Source organism: Macrobrachium rosenbergii, chromosome 19 (assembly GCF_040412425.1).
Source record: "Macrobrachium rosenbergii isolate ZJJX-2024 chromosome 19, ASM4041242v1, whole genome shotgun sequence".
NCBI classification, from domain to species: Eukaryota; Metazoa; Arthropoda; class Malacostraca; order Decapoda; family Palaemonidae; genus Macrobrachium; species Macrobrachium rosenbergii.
The window spans coordinates 1,708,204-1,723,961 of NC_089759.1; the positions used below are offsets into that span (position 1 = coordinate 1,708,204).

At 45.0% G+C, this 15,758-nt stretch overlaps 1 protein-coding gene across 1 annotated transcript in view; it reads left to right on the plus strand.

Annotated features, from left to right (window-relative positions):
- Nucleotides 1-557: 557 nt before the first annotated feature.
- Nucleotides 558-15,758, plus strand: part of LOC136848546 (uncharacterized) — a 401,222-nt gene continuing 386,021 nt past the window's right edge. The window contains exons 1-2 of the mRNA XM_067120822.1: nt 558-766; nt 14,636-14,801. Of these exons, the coding sequence (XP_066976923.1) occupies nt 14,639-14,801 (163 nt within the window). The 5' untranslated portion in view covers nt 558-766; nt 14,636-14,638. The remainder of the gene's footprint in view (nt 767-14,635; nt 14,802-15,758) is intronic.

A 15,758-nucleotide genomic window follows, 5' to 3' on the forward strand; every position in this document is an offset into this window, starting at 1 on the left:
CAATAGAAGAAAATACGAACAGTCAAGCAAGCAAAACAGTGGATAGGCATACAAGTATTCCAAGGAACTAAATGCAAGAAATGGGAGGTAGGTAAGCACCTGATGTACCGTTTATATATAATGCATGAGAGTTTTTTCTCAAATGCCAACATTCTTCGAAACTTTGGACATAATAGAACCTAGATAATAACGAAATGATAAATATACCAGAAATAACAGGAACAAAAGGTAGCAAGATAGAAGAAATTGTTATTGAAACGGTATAATTATATAATCTAAATATCATAAAAGCCACGAAACTAAGTTTTAGAATAAAACAGGATGTATATAACGAGATCCAAAGAAAATTCCATTACAGACAGCAAAACAAGATAAGGAGATGGGAAATTATGATGCCATACAAGCAAACTTACAACGTCTTAGTAGAGAAAACCACAAAGAACTCAAGGATATCTTATATCCGGAATTCTCTATTTATGGATAAGGTTTCAAATTTTAAATATAAACAGGAGAGAATTTATCATGTTTCTATTGTCCCATTTAAAAAGTATCCTATTGAACTCATCCAATGAACTCAAAAGGGAGCCGTTAGCAGGGCACCTCCATACCACTAATACTACTACTCCACATTCGTCCTGGTAAGGTACCATGTACAATGTTTTGAAAATTGAAAGTGTGAAGGAATTCGTGGCCCTTCAACGTCTCTGAGCAATAAAATGTGCGGATGTGAAGCAGGATAACATAAAAGTGTTCCCAAACTCAAAGCGTAAGTTGTAGCCTCGTGTAAATTCCTCGTTGCTGGTTGTAAAACTGCTGACTAGCCTAGTATCGAATCGAAGTCGCGGCCCTGGTAGGCTACCTCCCTATGCGTCCTGGACTAAAATTCCTGTAGGTGGGGAAGAGTGCCGGCCGCGCCCCTCATGTGGTTATCAGAAGGTTGTGCCGCAACCCCATAGCACCCCCCGGTGGGCTAGTTTCACCCTCTTGGCCTCTTGCTTTTTGTGCCATCCCGCTTCTCTTGTTCCACCTCGCCCTTCGGAATTCTTCCTCGGCGGCCCACCTGACGGCGTTGTTCACCCTGCTTGGGCTTTGGGGCTGGTAGCCCAGCTGAGGGAGACCTCTGGCTACAACTGAGACTACTCGGGAAGTCTGGCTCCCGCAAGTTGGTGACCGGAATATTTGTTGCCTGTTGTATATTTTTGGGAAAAGTTCGTTTCCGGTCCGAACTCCAGTCCCACACGAGTGCTAGTAGGCCACTAGCCCAAGGGCGGCCAGGCATTGATTCTTCTACGCTTTCGCCGTGTTCAGTACTTATACCCGGGGGGATCACATGTCCCTAAGTGCATTTTGCACATTTGAAACTTAGAAAAAATAATTCTCAATTATTTACTTATATTTTTTATTGTGATAAATATGAGTTTGCAAGAATTATGTATAAAGAATGTTTTTCATTTTTTATAAAGAATTGAGTGGGGATGTTCGGACCGGAAACGAACATTTTCCTTATTTTTATGATATTTGCCGTCTTTTGTTTGCGTGTTTACATTCGTCTCCAAAGGGATATTGCTAAACGTGGTGGCCACTTTGCACGCAAATGGTATTTACTGAAACGGGCGCACTTAGTAGTCTTCAGTGTTACTGAGCTCCATACGGAGATAGCGATTATTATTGAAATATTTTGACTGAACAGTACAGAAAAGGATGTGGCCTACATGATGCTGTAGAGGTGAGTTAATTTGAGAAATTTTGATATTTGCCGAGAAAACTGATGCTAAATTAGGCACCTCGTATGGATGCTCTTGAAATTGTTGTTGTTCCGAAGTGATGTACAAACTGTCGGTCCTTTACATTAGGAATTACTGATGGCGAAGCTGGACACGGCCATTAAACTCTTGAGCAAGGTGGTTAGGCAGTAACTACTGTCAGGTAGGCAGGAATACCTGCCTGCCTGAATGTAAACATTCCAGTTTGCTTTTGGCCATCATGCGTTGCAGACGTGTTTTCGGATTTCTTTGCTTGACTGTCAATTAAGCTCTTTATTATCCCGGTGGGATCTTTCTGTAATTTTGTTTATATTTTACGTGTGTTTGATATTTATTGATGTACAAACCCACGTTCTTCCGACAAGATATACAAACCTGAGGTCATTTACCGTAGGAATTACTTTCAGCATAGGCTGGAAATGGCCGTTAAACTCTTGAGCAAGGTGGTTAGGCAGTAACCCCCGCCAGGTAGGTGGGAGTACCCGCCTGCCCGGATGTAAACATTCCAGTTTGCTTTCGGCCATCATGCGTTGCAGACGTGGTTTCGGATCTCTTTGCCTGACTGTCGTTAAGCTCTTATTATCCCGGTGGGATCTTGATGTATTTTTGTGTATATTATTACGTGTGTTTGATATTTATTAATATTATTACGTGTGTTTGATATTTATTAATGCAAACCCACGATTTGTGATAACCTTGCATAAGCCGTCATTCCCCTGCGCTCTGTCTTGGGTTTGACAGCCAAGGGTATATTTAGAGAAGCTTAACCGAGCTGCAATGCTTCTCTTCCAGTAGCCCTTTATTTAGATACTGAAGGCGTTCCCCTGTACAATCGGAGATATTAGATTGGGATGTAACATCTTCGCTCCCTTACATTGATTGGGACGTAAGAGTTCGCTTCCCATCCTGGGCTGCTGCCCTCCAAGTACAAAAGGCATGACTACTTCCTTCCTACTTGTGCTGAGTGTTGTTTTCGCCGCCTGCGCTTAGAGTTGCGGTGGGGGGTAGGTTGTGGGCGTCGTCGGTAAGCGTCGCTTCCACGGCGCCCTTGGTGGCCTCCCCTCTGTCCTTCTCTCTCCATGTAGATTCTTCCTGATCTCTCCTTCGCCCTCTTCGCTCACTTGTTGGGCGAAGACCTCGGGGGCAGCCGCGGGCAGTCAGGCGACCTCTTCTAAGGGCCTCCTCTTGCTGTGTAGGGCAGTTCCCCTCGTAGCAAGAGGAGTATCCCTCTATTAATCATCTTTGCTTTTTCTTTCAGGTTGACAGTGAGCATCACAGACACAGCAGTAGTTAACTGGATATCTGAGGGGATATCTTGCATGAAGGAGTCCCGACGTTCATTCATTGTTGCTTCGGGACCGACCACAGTACCTGGTTGGAATGACAGTTCCACGTCGGGATCGTTCTGACTCTGTTTCCGCCGATGTGGATTGATCGCTGTCATTGCTGGCCTTCATGTATGCCGTGGCACTGCCTATGGCATACCTGTGGTTCATCTGCTCCTGCTGTTTCCTGTGTTATGCTCCTGCCGCAGCCGCCCTGATCGTTCCTGTCGCTGCTGGTGACTTTCATGTGAGGTTCCTAGCCGTTGCTGTAGCTCCTGCCTTCTGAACTGCTTCCGTAGCTCCTGCATCGGCTGTCCTGATCATGTCTGCTGCTTCTCCTGGTGGTCGTGCCCGGGGCCGCTTCCGTTGTGCTCCTGCCTAGCTGCTCTAGAGGTTACGATGTCCGCCATCCTGTAGAAGTTGTCAGAGTGAAGGTGAAGGGAGTTGCCCTGTGGAAGCGACATTCATGGCCGTTGCGGTAGCCCCTGCCTTCCGAACCGCTGCCATAGCTCCTGCATCGGCTATCCTGATCATGACTGCTGCTTCTCCTAGTGGTCCTGGGCTGCTTCCATTGTGTTCCTGCCTAGCTGCCCTGAAGGTTACGATTTTTCATGTCCACCATCCTGTAGATGTTGGAGTGGAGGTGAAGGAAGTTGCCTTGTGGAAGTAGCTGCTGTCTTCTTCAACTTATCTTTGATTTCATCTTCTGCTGCCGTCGCCAAAGTAGATGAAGGCTGCTTCTTTACTCTTGATGCCCTTGGACCTCTAGGGACTGCCTCCTTCCGAGGAAGCAGTGGGTTTCTCGTTGGCTCTTCCTGACCTTTGGGTTAGGAAACTGATTTGCATACCCTTGGGTTTTGTGTTTCGGGAGCCGTGGGCACGCAGATCTCGGTTTGCGATCCCGTTCCCAGTCCTAGAGGTTCCGCCTTTAGACGGGGGCTGCTTTGGGCGCTCGTTCGCGAGCCACTCCGAGTGCTCAAGGCTTTGTGAAATATTGAGTATCCCAATCTGGTCTGGAGAGTACTCTCCCCGGCCCAGTTCGGGAGCAGTGTGAGAGAAAGGGCCAAGGCACCCAGGTGTCTAAGCTCTTCCTGCCAGCATCACAAGCGCTCCCCGAGTGCTTACCAGTGCCCGGTCGGGTTCCCAGTCTGGTGTCTCGATCCTATCGGTTCGAACACCAGAAGAATCAGGGAAGAGATTCCCTTCAGGAGTCTTGCGGGACTTCTAAGGGACTGACTCTCTTCCGGGAGACAAGTTTATTTCGTTGGCTGTTCCTGCCCTCGGGCGGGAACTGATTCGCATTCTCCTGTGGGGTCTGGCATTTCAGGGGCCACAAGAGCGCGGCCTCTCAAGGCCACGCCCTCGTTGCCAGTCTTGGAAGTCTGCATCTAAGACTGGCTCTTTTCGATTTCTTTGGAAACTGGAAGCAGCCACTCCTGATTTTTGGGAGTCTCGTGGGTTGCTCAAATTCTATGAATCACGAGTGCTCCTTCTGACGAGAGGCACAGGACGAGAGAAAGTGCCGAGACACCCTGGGTGTCTCGGTGCCCCAGACGCCAGGTGTCTGGGTGCCCAGACGCCAGGTGTCTGGGTGCCCAGATGCCAGGTGTCTGGGTGCCCAGACGCCAGGTGTCTGGGTGCTGAGATGCTGAATGTCTCGTTGCTGCCCACCAGCTGCTTCAGTTGCTTGGCCGGTTTCATCCTTGTCTTGAACCTTAGGGTTCGAGGATGCAGGATAGCAGATACAGAATTCCCCTTTGAACCTTCTTCTCGAAGGAGTTTAGAGTTCGGGAACCAGCACTAGTTCACAGCAGACGAGTTCTGCTCTGTCCAGTGCTGATTGTGTTCGCATGATCGACTCGGCTTGCCCGCCCCGCCCAGCCCCTGGTCACGCTTGTGAGACTGGCTCGGCTCGGCTTGGCTTGGCTCGCCCTGCCTGCCTCCCAGTCCACCACATAACACTAAGTCGGATTGTGTTCGCATGATCGGTTCGGTTCAGTGTGTCTCGGCTTAGCCCCACTCAGTTTTTCCGAATGGGGTTCTCGGCTCTGTTTGAGTGAACTTTCTGCTTTTCCCAGGAAAGCACCATGCCACAGCACAAGCACTCTTCTTCCTCCATGTGGCAGTAATCTCCTTCGGCTGATTATCGCTCACGGTCCATCTCTCCTGCTGGTCTTACTGGCAGGACAGGTAGGGGTACTCTTTCTCCTTACCTGTTCTCTTCTCCTCTCGGTTGTTCTGAGAGGCGCGAGATGGACAGAGAGAGCTCTGACGAATTTATCTTTGGAGTTCAGCTGCGTGGCGTGCTTTGGGTGTCAGTCCCCCGATTGTCTCATAGTACAGTCGGGGAAATGATTCCATTTACTCCCTGCATTCACTAGACATGCTAAATGGCAATGCCGCTTTTGTTTTTGTAGTAGAAACTTGAAAATATGAATGAATTCTTTGTCTCAAAGGCAAGCCTTATTGGTGGATACATTTCCTTACCTGTTAATATATATTCACTTGATTATTTCAAAAGAAACAAAATGACCTGACAAAGAAAAAAGTTTACGAACAAACTGCAACGTGATTCATGGTTTTATAAGTGATTTTTTATGATTATATAAGATGTTGTATCAGAGGGAAATTACATAACATAATACCATCGTACACTGGCGTTTGGCTCTTGAGACTGACGTAGAAAATGGAGGTGGAGTGATGGGGGTGGGGGTGCGGGAAGAGGGAGGAGTTGTTCGTAAGGTAGAGACGATGAACTGTCGAAGCATGTATAACTTCATTAACGATTTTTCCCTTAACTCCTAAAACTTTTGAAGCTGGTTCTGATTTCTCATTGAAACGATAAATAATTTAGCTACAATGACTGAAAATATTATGTTGATTCTGTCAAACTTTATAATAAAAGTGTAGTTTTCTTATTAAATTTCTTAACAGTGGTTTGCATTAGGATAAATTCAGTTATCGAATACCATAACCTTGACCAGTCCCATTCAAATGTTTCAGAACACAGTTAACTACATTAGAGTTCAAATATTTACATAGAACGTCAAATGAATGACTGGACGTACAGTTGCCTCTGATTGGCTTATTACAGCCAGCTATTTTCCTCTGAATATCTCTATTCTACGCTGAAGATTCTGTCATCTGTCTGGTTCCTCATTAAGAACGTTGAGGCAGGCAAAGATGGGGCAACTGCGACAAGAAAGGAGAGAGAGTTCACCATCAAATATCTCAATAAGGCAAAACCCAAAGGAGCCACAGGTTCTTGTTCGACCTCTTCATCTGAAGAAATCGGAGACAGGTGGGAGGATCTTTCTTTAGAAGGTCCATAATTTGTGCCAACTGACGTTTTATCGGAGCCAGAGCAGGATAAACTGGGTCCACAAACAAGGAGAGGCGAAGGAGATGAAGGGTGCCTAGGTGCTCGTGAGTGGATGCTGGACAGTTGTGAGCGGGAGCTGGGTGCTTGGGAGCAGACGCTGGGTGCTTTGGAGCTGGCAGCGGGCACTCGGAAGCTGGCGCCAGGTGCTCAGAAGGTAGCTTGGAACCGAGAATGAGGACCCTTTCATGACCTGGAACAGTTTTCTCCCTCTCAGTAACTTAATGGAAGAGAAGACAGTCTTGACAGCTGGGGACAGTACTCTGGGCTCCCTGGAGCACCCTCCGGCCCAAACCTTTACCTTGTCTGTCTTCCAGCTCGCCTGGCGCCAGCTCTACCCTGATCTCCTCGAAGTGCCCGCTAGCTCCTGACCAATTAGTTATCTGGCGTCCAGTTCAGCTGGCACCGCCTACATCTGGCGCCAGCTTCTGATCATCTGGCACCAAATCTCCCCACATCCTTGGATCTGGGAAAGAGTAGGCAGCTCTCTTTTCTGTTGGAGTTTTCAGGTATTACTTGAGCAGGATTGGAAGCACCGGGGGCCATTCATAAGCTATAGTGTTCTGACAAGGACCCCTTTTTTCACCCTCTAAAAATGCATTGTTCTTCATGTATTGACTTGGTCTATGAGACCATTCTTAGTTTTAGGAGAGCATTGGGCCTACTTTTAAGTGAAAGCTAAAGACGTCAAAACAACTTCTACCTCATAAGCCTTCGTGCATATACACCTCTTACATCCATCCTACAATCAACCTACTGGAATTGTAATCGATTTTTGCTTCTCACCTCTTCAGAAAGTTTAAACAGTACTAACATTTTTTGCAGTACCCTGTGATTTTTAGTAATTGGCTTGGCATTGTGGAAGGAAGTACAGCAAGGCCGTCTAGAGAGAAGGCCTGGTCAATTGGGGGGTGAAAGAGGTGTGACGAGACCTTGGTAGTGCTAAGCTAGTGCTGCTTTATGCTTTGAATGGAGAGGTCACGCTCTATTTTTTCCGGTTTTCTGCTGTTATTACGGAAAATTTTACTGTATATGGATCCATAATACTCACCTGGAACTGAGCAATAAGCTTATGAGGCAAGGGAAAAAGAGAAAATTGCAAACATTGACAGAGTCAAAAAATAAAATCCAAATAATGTCAAATGCTTCAGGTAAAGAAAATACACAGTAAGATCAGGTGTGTGTGGGTAATTGCATAAAGAATTGCATGTTAGTTTGTTTAAAATTGCTAGGAATTTGTATTATTTTTGTTAATGTGTTTTATTTTATAATAAAATCATGTTTGAATGATTCTGGTTATTTACTATGCCCAAACTAAACCACAGTTAGTTTAGCTGTTTAAGAAAGATGATTACCATAAGCGGCAAGGTGGCAGAAGAACGATTTTGTAGCAGCAATAATGATTTTAAAAAATCAACTTCAAGAAGGTGGTAAAAAAAAAAAAAAAAAAAAGTTGTAACGCACTAATTAAGCCATGGAAAAGAAACAGAGAGAGGGTGTAGATCGTCAGTTGTCCCGTTAGCCTGAGGGCTTCGACCAAGTAGCACTACGCCGCTGACGTTAACCCCCCACTGACCTGGCCTTCTCTTCTAGATGGCCTTGAGTACAGGCAGTCCCCGGTTAACGGCGGGCTCGGTTAACAGCGATCTGGTTTTATGGGGCTTGTCTAGCGACAAAAATCTGCAATTTTTGGCACCGAAAATCGCCGATTTCCGCTTATCGCCGCCGATAATTGGGTATTGGCGCTGATACATACCTAAAAGAGGCTCTGATAACTGAAAATCGGCGCTTTTCGCCGCCAATAACCCCCGAAAATCGCCGAAATCGCTGATTTTCAGTTAACAGTGATTTTCGGTTATCGTCACACCCTCAGAAACGGAACCCCTCCAATAACCGGGGGACTGCCTGTATAGGATTTTCTCCTGCTAGCTATCAGACTTCTCCTTCGCTGCAAAGCTCCCACTTAGTAGCAGACGCTCCTGGCTATACCGCCAAGTCGCTAGAGTTGAGCACCAGCCAGAGGCAGTATTCTACTGCCTGCTCTCTTAACTGATAAGGAACAACAAGCATTGTTTTCAATGCTGGCAACTTTTTCTATTTCAAATTCATGACATGTCTTAATGTTTTGGAGTAGAATATGTCCATGTATCCCACCTCCTGTCGGTGTGGAAATCAGCTGTGTAATTACTAGGTAAGTTAATTATATAAAAATGATGTTTTTATGATAAAATAAAGTTTTATAAAATAAAGTTTTATATATACTTACCAAGTAATTACATGATTGCACCTCCCCTCCGATGGACATACGGCATAAACAGAATGAGGTTGTCTTTTAAGTCATTCCTGGTATTCCCGTTAATGGGTGGGACCAGTCACCTGCACTAAACTCTGAAGCATTACCCGCAAATTTTTTCATTTAAGCTGCCATGCAAGAGGAAAATATAGCTATGTAATTACTTGGTAAATACAGTATTTTATAAAACTTTTTTTTTATAATAAAAATGTAATTTTCAAAGTTTTTTAAATCCTCAGTTTCCTTGATTGGGTAGTGGGCGCATTGGCCAAGAGGATCGAGGATCATCAGGATCGGCTGTAGACACTGCTTCGGACTGGCTTGGTGTTTTGTCTTGCGCATACAAAGCCGTCAGAGATGGCTTGCTTGAGCTTTCTGCTCTCATTACCTTTGGGGTACTCAAGAAACGAGAGGTCTGGTGCTCCTTCACACCCAAGGAGGTTACCTAATTGCAGAAGTCAGCTCTGATGTTCTCACCGCTGGACAAGCGGTGAGAACATCTCTTCGTGGTTCCCAAAACACCGAGGGGTTGGAGACCGGTCCTCATTGTAAGCACCCTCAATCATTTTGTCTTGAAGACAAAACTCAAGATGGAGACAAGCCAGTCAGTCCTTGCTTCCATTCACCAGGGCAAATGGATGGTAACCCTAGGTATGCAAGGTGTGTACTTTCATATTCCAATCCATCCAGTATCCAGAAAATATCTGAGTTTTGTCTTTCAAGACAAAGTACTGTATACCAGTTTCGAGTCCTTTGCTTCGGCCTTTTGACGGCTCTGCAGGTGTTCCCGCGAGTTCTCGCTCCCCTTTGTAAATGGCTCAATTTAGTAGGGATCACGTGAGTCTTTACCTAGATGACAGGCTTCTTCGATCCTCGTCGAAAGACATGCATGGAGGACATGCACGAAACTATTCTTCTTACCCAGGAGCTGGGCCTTCTTTTAAACAGTTAAACCCTTCACAAGAAATCCTTTATATGGGGATGATTCTAAATTCTCAGGTTTTTCAGGCTTTTCAGTCACACAAGAGGATATCTAACTGCCTTCAGACAGTCCAAAAATTTCTATACCTTTCGTCTTGTTCTGCTGAGCAATGGATGAGCCAATTGGGGACTCTGGCCTCTGTAGAATCTTTTGACAAAATAGGCAGGTTACATATGAGAATTTTTCAGTTTTACCTGAAGGCCAACTGGAACAGAAAGACAGCCAGACAGTCATATCTACCCAATCACCACCTGCAGTGGTGGCTGTCAGAAGGGAAGTCCCTTCATCCAATGAACCCAGACCTGAACTTTTATTCCAACACCTCGGACATAGGATGGGGAGCCTTACTAGAGAATCAAGAAGTCTCCAGGATGTGGACTCCAGTTCAACAGGACTTACATATCAATGTAAGAGAACTGAAGGCAGTTCAGCTAGGCCTTCAGAGTTTTGCCTCCCTAGTCCTCAACAAGACTGTAGTGGTTCACACGGACAACACCACAGCCTTAGCCTATATTTGAAAGCAAGGCGGGACCCATTCCTTCTCTCTGTCAAGCAGCGAGAGACTTACTGCTGTGGGCAGACTGAAATCGAGTGATGCTGGTCGCTCAGTTCATCCAAGGGAAACTAAATGTGATGGCAGACGAGCTAAGTCATCAAAAGCAGGTCCTCCCCACCGAATGGACCCCGTTGAGACCTGTGGAAGTTATGGGGTAAATCAATGATAGATTTGTTTGCCACCTCCAGGAACCATCGTCTTCCTCTGTATTGCTTTCCAGCCTCAGACCCCTTGTATGGGCTACGGACACCAGGCTACAAGATTGGTTGAATCTATACCTGTACGCCTTCCCTCCCTTCTGCATAATCAGGGAGGTTTTGAACAAGTTCCAGATGCACAGCAATGTGACCATGACCCTCATAGCTCCTTTCTGGCCTCTCAGAGAGTGTTTTCCGGACCTTCTTCGTCTACTGGTAGACTTCCCAAGGGAGCCATAGAAGAAGTTGAGGAGATCAACTCAGAGGGCTTCTTCTACTGTCTGTTTGTGGTCCCCAAATCATCGCGGTTTGGAGACCAGTCCTCAACTTAAGATCCCTCATTCTCTTTGTCTGACAGATGAAGTTCAGATAGAGACGAACCAGTCAGTCCATCCATCCATTCACCAGGGCGATTGGATAATAACCTTGGATGTTCAGTATGCATGCTTCCACTTCCCCATCCATCCAGAGTCCAGGAAGTATCTAAGATTCATCTTCCAGGACACTCTCTCAGGCGCCCCACGTCAGCGTCTAAACACCTGTCTCCTCTCAGAGCACCAGGCACCACCCGAGAGCCCGGCACCAGCTAAATCTTCCGGTTTCGGGCTCTTTGCTTCGGCCTCTCTTCAGCACCTTAAAGTATTCACTCAAGTCCTCACTCCTATAGGTAAATGACGTCATTTAATATGCATAAGCATCAGTCTATATCTGGACAACTTGCTTCTTCGAACCCCTTCAAGGGAAAAGTGCAGGAATGACTTGAACATCTCCCCCCTCAGGAACTGGGAATTATCATCTACCTTCAAAGTCCCAGTTGGCCCTGTCACTAGAGCTCCTCTGTTTGGGGATAAGTCTCAACTCTCTGACTTTTCGGACTTTTCTGTCTGCCAAGAGAATCGCCAGCTGCCTTCAGACGATCCACAGGCTTTTAGTCCCTTCATCTTGCTCGGCCCATCAGTGGATGATCCTACTGGGGACTCTCATCCATCAAGATGTTAATCAAGTTAGGCAAACTTCTCATGAGAGTTTTGCCATTCTTCCTCAAGGCCAACTGGGACAGGGAAACACAGCTGGACACCTATGCATTTCCCATCAACCCGAAGATCAAGTCGGACCAGCATAGTGGCGGTCCAAACGTAGACTTTCAGAAGGAAAGCCTTTCATCCTCTGAGCCCAGACCTAGACTTCTATTCAGACTCCTCGGTTCTAGGTTAGGGAGTCCTCTTGGGGAACCGGGAAGGACAGAACCTTCATGTCAACGTCAGAGAGCTGGAAGCAATTCACTTTTGGCTTCAGCGCTTCTCAACCCTAGTTCACAACAAGACTTGTAATCCATTCAGGCAATACCACAGCCCTAACACAAATATGAAAGCGAGGCAGCACTCACTCATTTTCTCTCTGCCAGACAGCAAGAGACCTATTGTGGACAGATCAGTCAAGTGAGTCTAGTCACTCAGTTTATTCAGGCCAAACTAAATATTCTGGCGGGTGAACTGAGCTGTTGAAAAGTAGGTCCTTCTCACCTATTGTACCATGGATCCCCTGGTCTATCGGAATGTGATACCACGGGGCAGGCCGACATTGGACGTGTTTGCTACCTCAAGGAACCATCGCCTTCCTCTCTTTTGTTCTCAGGCCCCAGACCCTCTAGCAAGGGCAACAGATGCCATACTGCAAGATTGGTCCCACTTGGACCACTATGCCTTTCTGCCCTTCAAGTCTTAGGCTCATCACAATGTTACAATTACTCTCATAGCCCGTTTTGGCCCATGAAAGAATGGTTCCAGGACCCGCCACTGTTGTGGGTGGATTTTCCGAGACCTCTTCCCCTAAAAACAATGTCTACTCATTTTAAGAGATACCAAAGGATTGTCTGCTCTTGCCCTGACAGGCTTCAGACTGTCTGGAAGCTTGTCAGAGCGTAAGGGTTTTCAAGACGCACTGCAAAGGCTATTGCAAGTTGCAGGTGTCAATTTCCTAGCGGCATCTTTCAGGCTACGTGGGCGATTTTCTGAAGTTGGTGTCTCTGACTTAACGTCTCTTCTTCTGAGACGTCTGTGACCCAAATTGCAGATTTCCTTCTTTATCCAAGAAGATCTAGGAATCTCTCGTCCTCCACCATTAAGGGGTATCAAGCTGTGTTTAGCTCAGTATTTAAACACGGGTCCTGAATCTTGCATCAATCCCAGATCTTAACGACCGTGTCAAGTCCTTTGATGCGTTTAAGCAAAGAAAGGAAGATCCGGTCTCCTGGAACCTAGAAGTAGTGTCTTAAGTGGCTGACAGGTCCCTCTTTTGAACCTCTTTGTTTCTTTTCCCGAGCCATCGATAAAGGGTAGGTTTTTTGTTTTCACAAGGAGATGCAGTTTGCTACTTTACCCTTGGTTTTTAGCCAAAAACAAGAACCCTTCCAAGCCTTAGTCTCTTTCTCTCTCCATTAAGACCTTAATGGATGGATACCTTGGCTCTGAGGAAGAAGAGAGAGTTCTTTGTCTTGCTAGGGTCTTAAGGTATTTCCTGAGCAGGACCAAGAAGATCAGAGGACCATCCAGTAACTCTGGTGCTCTGTCAAGAACCTGTCTCGCCCTCTGACTAAGAATGTATTGTACTTCTTCATCAAGACTTAATTTCTGAGGTGCACTCTCAGATTTAGTAGGACATTTTGCCTACTTTTAAAGTGAAATCTCTTGACATCAGAGCAGTCTCTACCTTATTAGCTTACAGGCATATATGTCCCTCACTTTCATTCTGCAGTTGGCCTACTGGAAGTGTGAACCGATCTTCTCGTCTCACTATTTGAAAGAAGTTGAACTTTCTATTTGAAATTGGTCAGGACAGAGAGTCTCACTATTTGAAAGAAGTTGAACTTTTTATTTGAAAATGGTCAGGACAGAGAGCAATTAGAAAAAAACAGATTTTTTTATCTGGCTTTTTTCGTGAGAACCAGTTGCCATGCTCCCCCAAAAATTTGGTTTGTTTTTATATTGAGACAGTGTTTGAAATTGCAGTACCTTGGGGCCATTATCAGTGGCACAGTATTTGGGGAGGAAGCATGGGAATCTTGCTTTTTCTCGTACAATCTCTTCGCCTTGAGGTAAGGTGTCAAATTTTCTGAAGCCAGGGGGTACATTGTACCTGGAGTACCCACCAGTCTCAGCAGATGGGTTGTGGTGTTTTCAGTATAGGTGAAAGCATTGTCTAGTTGTTTTTTTATATTGTCACTGCTCCCAGGGCAGGGGCACTTGTGTACCCTTTGCCAGCTATCAAGCCTATCCTCCTCTGCAAAGCTCCCACTTAAGTAGAGGCGACACCCACGGGTCAACCGCCACGCCACTACAAGTTAAGGTGAGCACCAACCAGAGGCACTATTCACCTGCAGTAGCTCTCTTACCACATAAGGAAATGACAAGCATTGTGTCAATGCTAGTAGTTTTTCTATTTCAGTCATTACCATAAAATTAAGTTTATATATACTTACCAAGCAATTACAGAATCAGAGCCTGCCCTCCTCCCCTCTCTTGGACATAAAGGCACAAGCAGAATGAGGTTTTCTGTTAAGTCGTTTCCAGTACTCCTGTTAGTGGGCAGGGCTTGTCACCTACACTTAACTGTCGAAGTACTACCACAATTCTTAAAATAAAGGGTGCCGCCCGAGTTAGAAACTATATCTATGTAATTACTTGGTAAGTATATATGAAACTTAATTTTATTATGAAAATATCATATTATCTTGAACACTGTTACAGGTTAATTATCATGCTTCAGATGTGAATAAAACACACTGAACCTTCACTGAGGTAGCAATTCAAAGCAAAAGTCAGAGTAAAGGCTGTGAACTGTTGAACATCCAACACAGGAAATGAAACATTTGGCCACTGGAGGGCTTGAGAAACCATTTACACAAGCATTAATCTATTAGGAGTTTCAGGTCTTTTCTTCTTCTGCAGTTGTGATTTTGCCAAGGTATGGAGTATCTGGTATTAGCATAGACATGTGAAAAGTGTGTAAAAGAAAGGGTTTTGGGTGGAACAAAGAAAAACAAAGATCAAAGGGAGTTAATGTAGCTGTATTCTAATTTGTAGGAAAGTATATAAATTGCATTGTATTGAATTGTAACTTTTATAAATTTGGAAATTTCAGGAAATGGCTGAGTCACCTTTTGAAACAGTTCAGTTGGAAGAGGACATTGATGATCCTGTACCAGCAAGTGAACTCCAGGAGTTGAATGAAGAAAAACGAATTCTCAGTTCAGTTTACCGTCATGTGGAACACCAACAGGTAGTGGAGCAGGTAGCTGGTGTGGCTGGTAAGTATAATTTAGAGGTGATATGAAGGTAACAAAAATTATCTTAAAGAGTACAAACCATTAAAAAGCTTCAACTTTTAAATATATTCAGCCAAGGCCACTGGAAAAATAGAAGAAGGGGTACCAAGCTCTTACGTGTTATTTCAACACCTTTTTGAGGTACATTTTTAGTAACAGCCGGTTTGGTTGTGAAGCTTGGCAACATGTTAGTTAATGGTGACAGGCAGGTGAGTAGCAGGGTAGTACTCATTCACCTATTGGTAACCTAGTCACTTGTTTTTCTTATCAGTGTTGAGGCTACATGTCTTTGCTGTTGCTCGGGGCACTGGACTTGACTTGGATCTGATGTTTTGTGTAAATATATTAATATTGTATTTTACCAAGTAATTACATAGCTATAGTTTCCTCTTGCACGGCAGCCTAAATTAAAAAATTCGCGGGTAACACTTCAAAGTTTAGTGCAGGTGACTGGTCCTGCCCACTAATGGGACTGCCACAAACTACTTAGCCAACAACCTCGTTCGGTTTTTGCTGGCCTTCGAGTAAACACCAATTGTCGATGGCAGCTTTGTTCTTAAATTTGCCAGTGGTGTATTATCGCTGATCTTGGGTAGTAGTGGAGCGGGATAATGGGAAAAAAGTGCAAATGGTGATGCAACTGATTTGGCATGAGAACTCTTATTATCCCCATAAATCAAAACCAACCTCCAGCCACCTCAATATTTGGCTATTTCCAAGATGGCTGACACTTTTCCAAAATGGTAGCAAATTTGCTGTATATTTCAAATATTTTCATTTCATAAGCCTATAAGAGTTGCATACTGTCCATATAATAATTGAGAATTTGTATTTTGGCATTCTTACTGTCATGAGGAGATAAAGTGAAACCATCTTTCCAATATGGCCACCATATGAACACCATATTTCCAAAATGGCCACCAAAGATAACAAAGTATG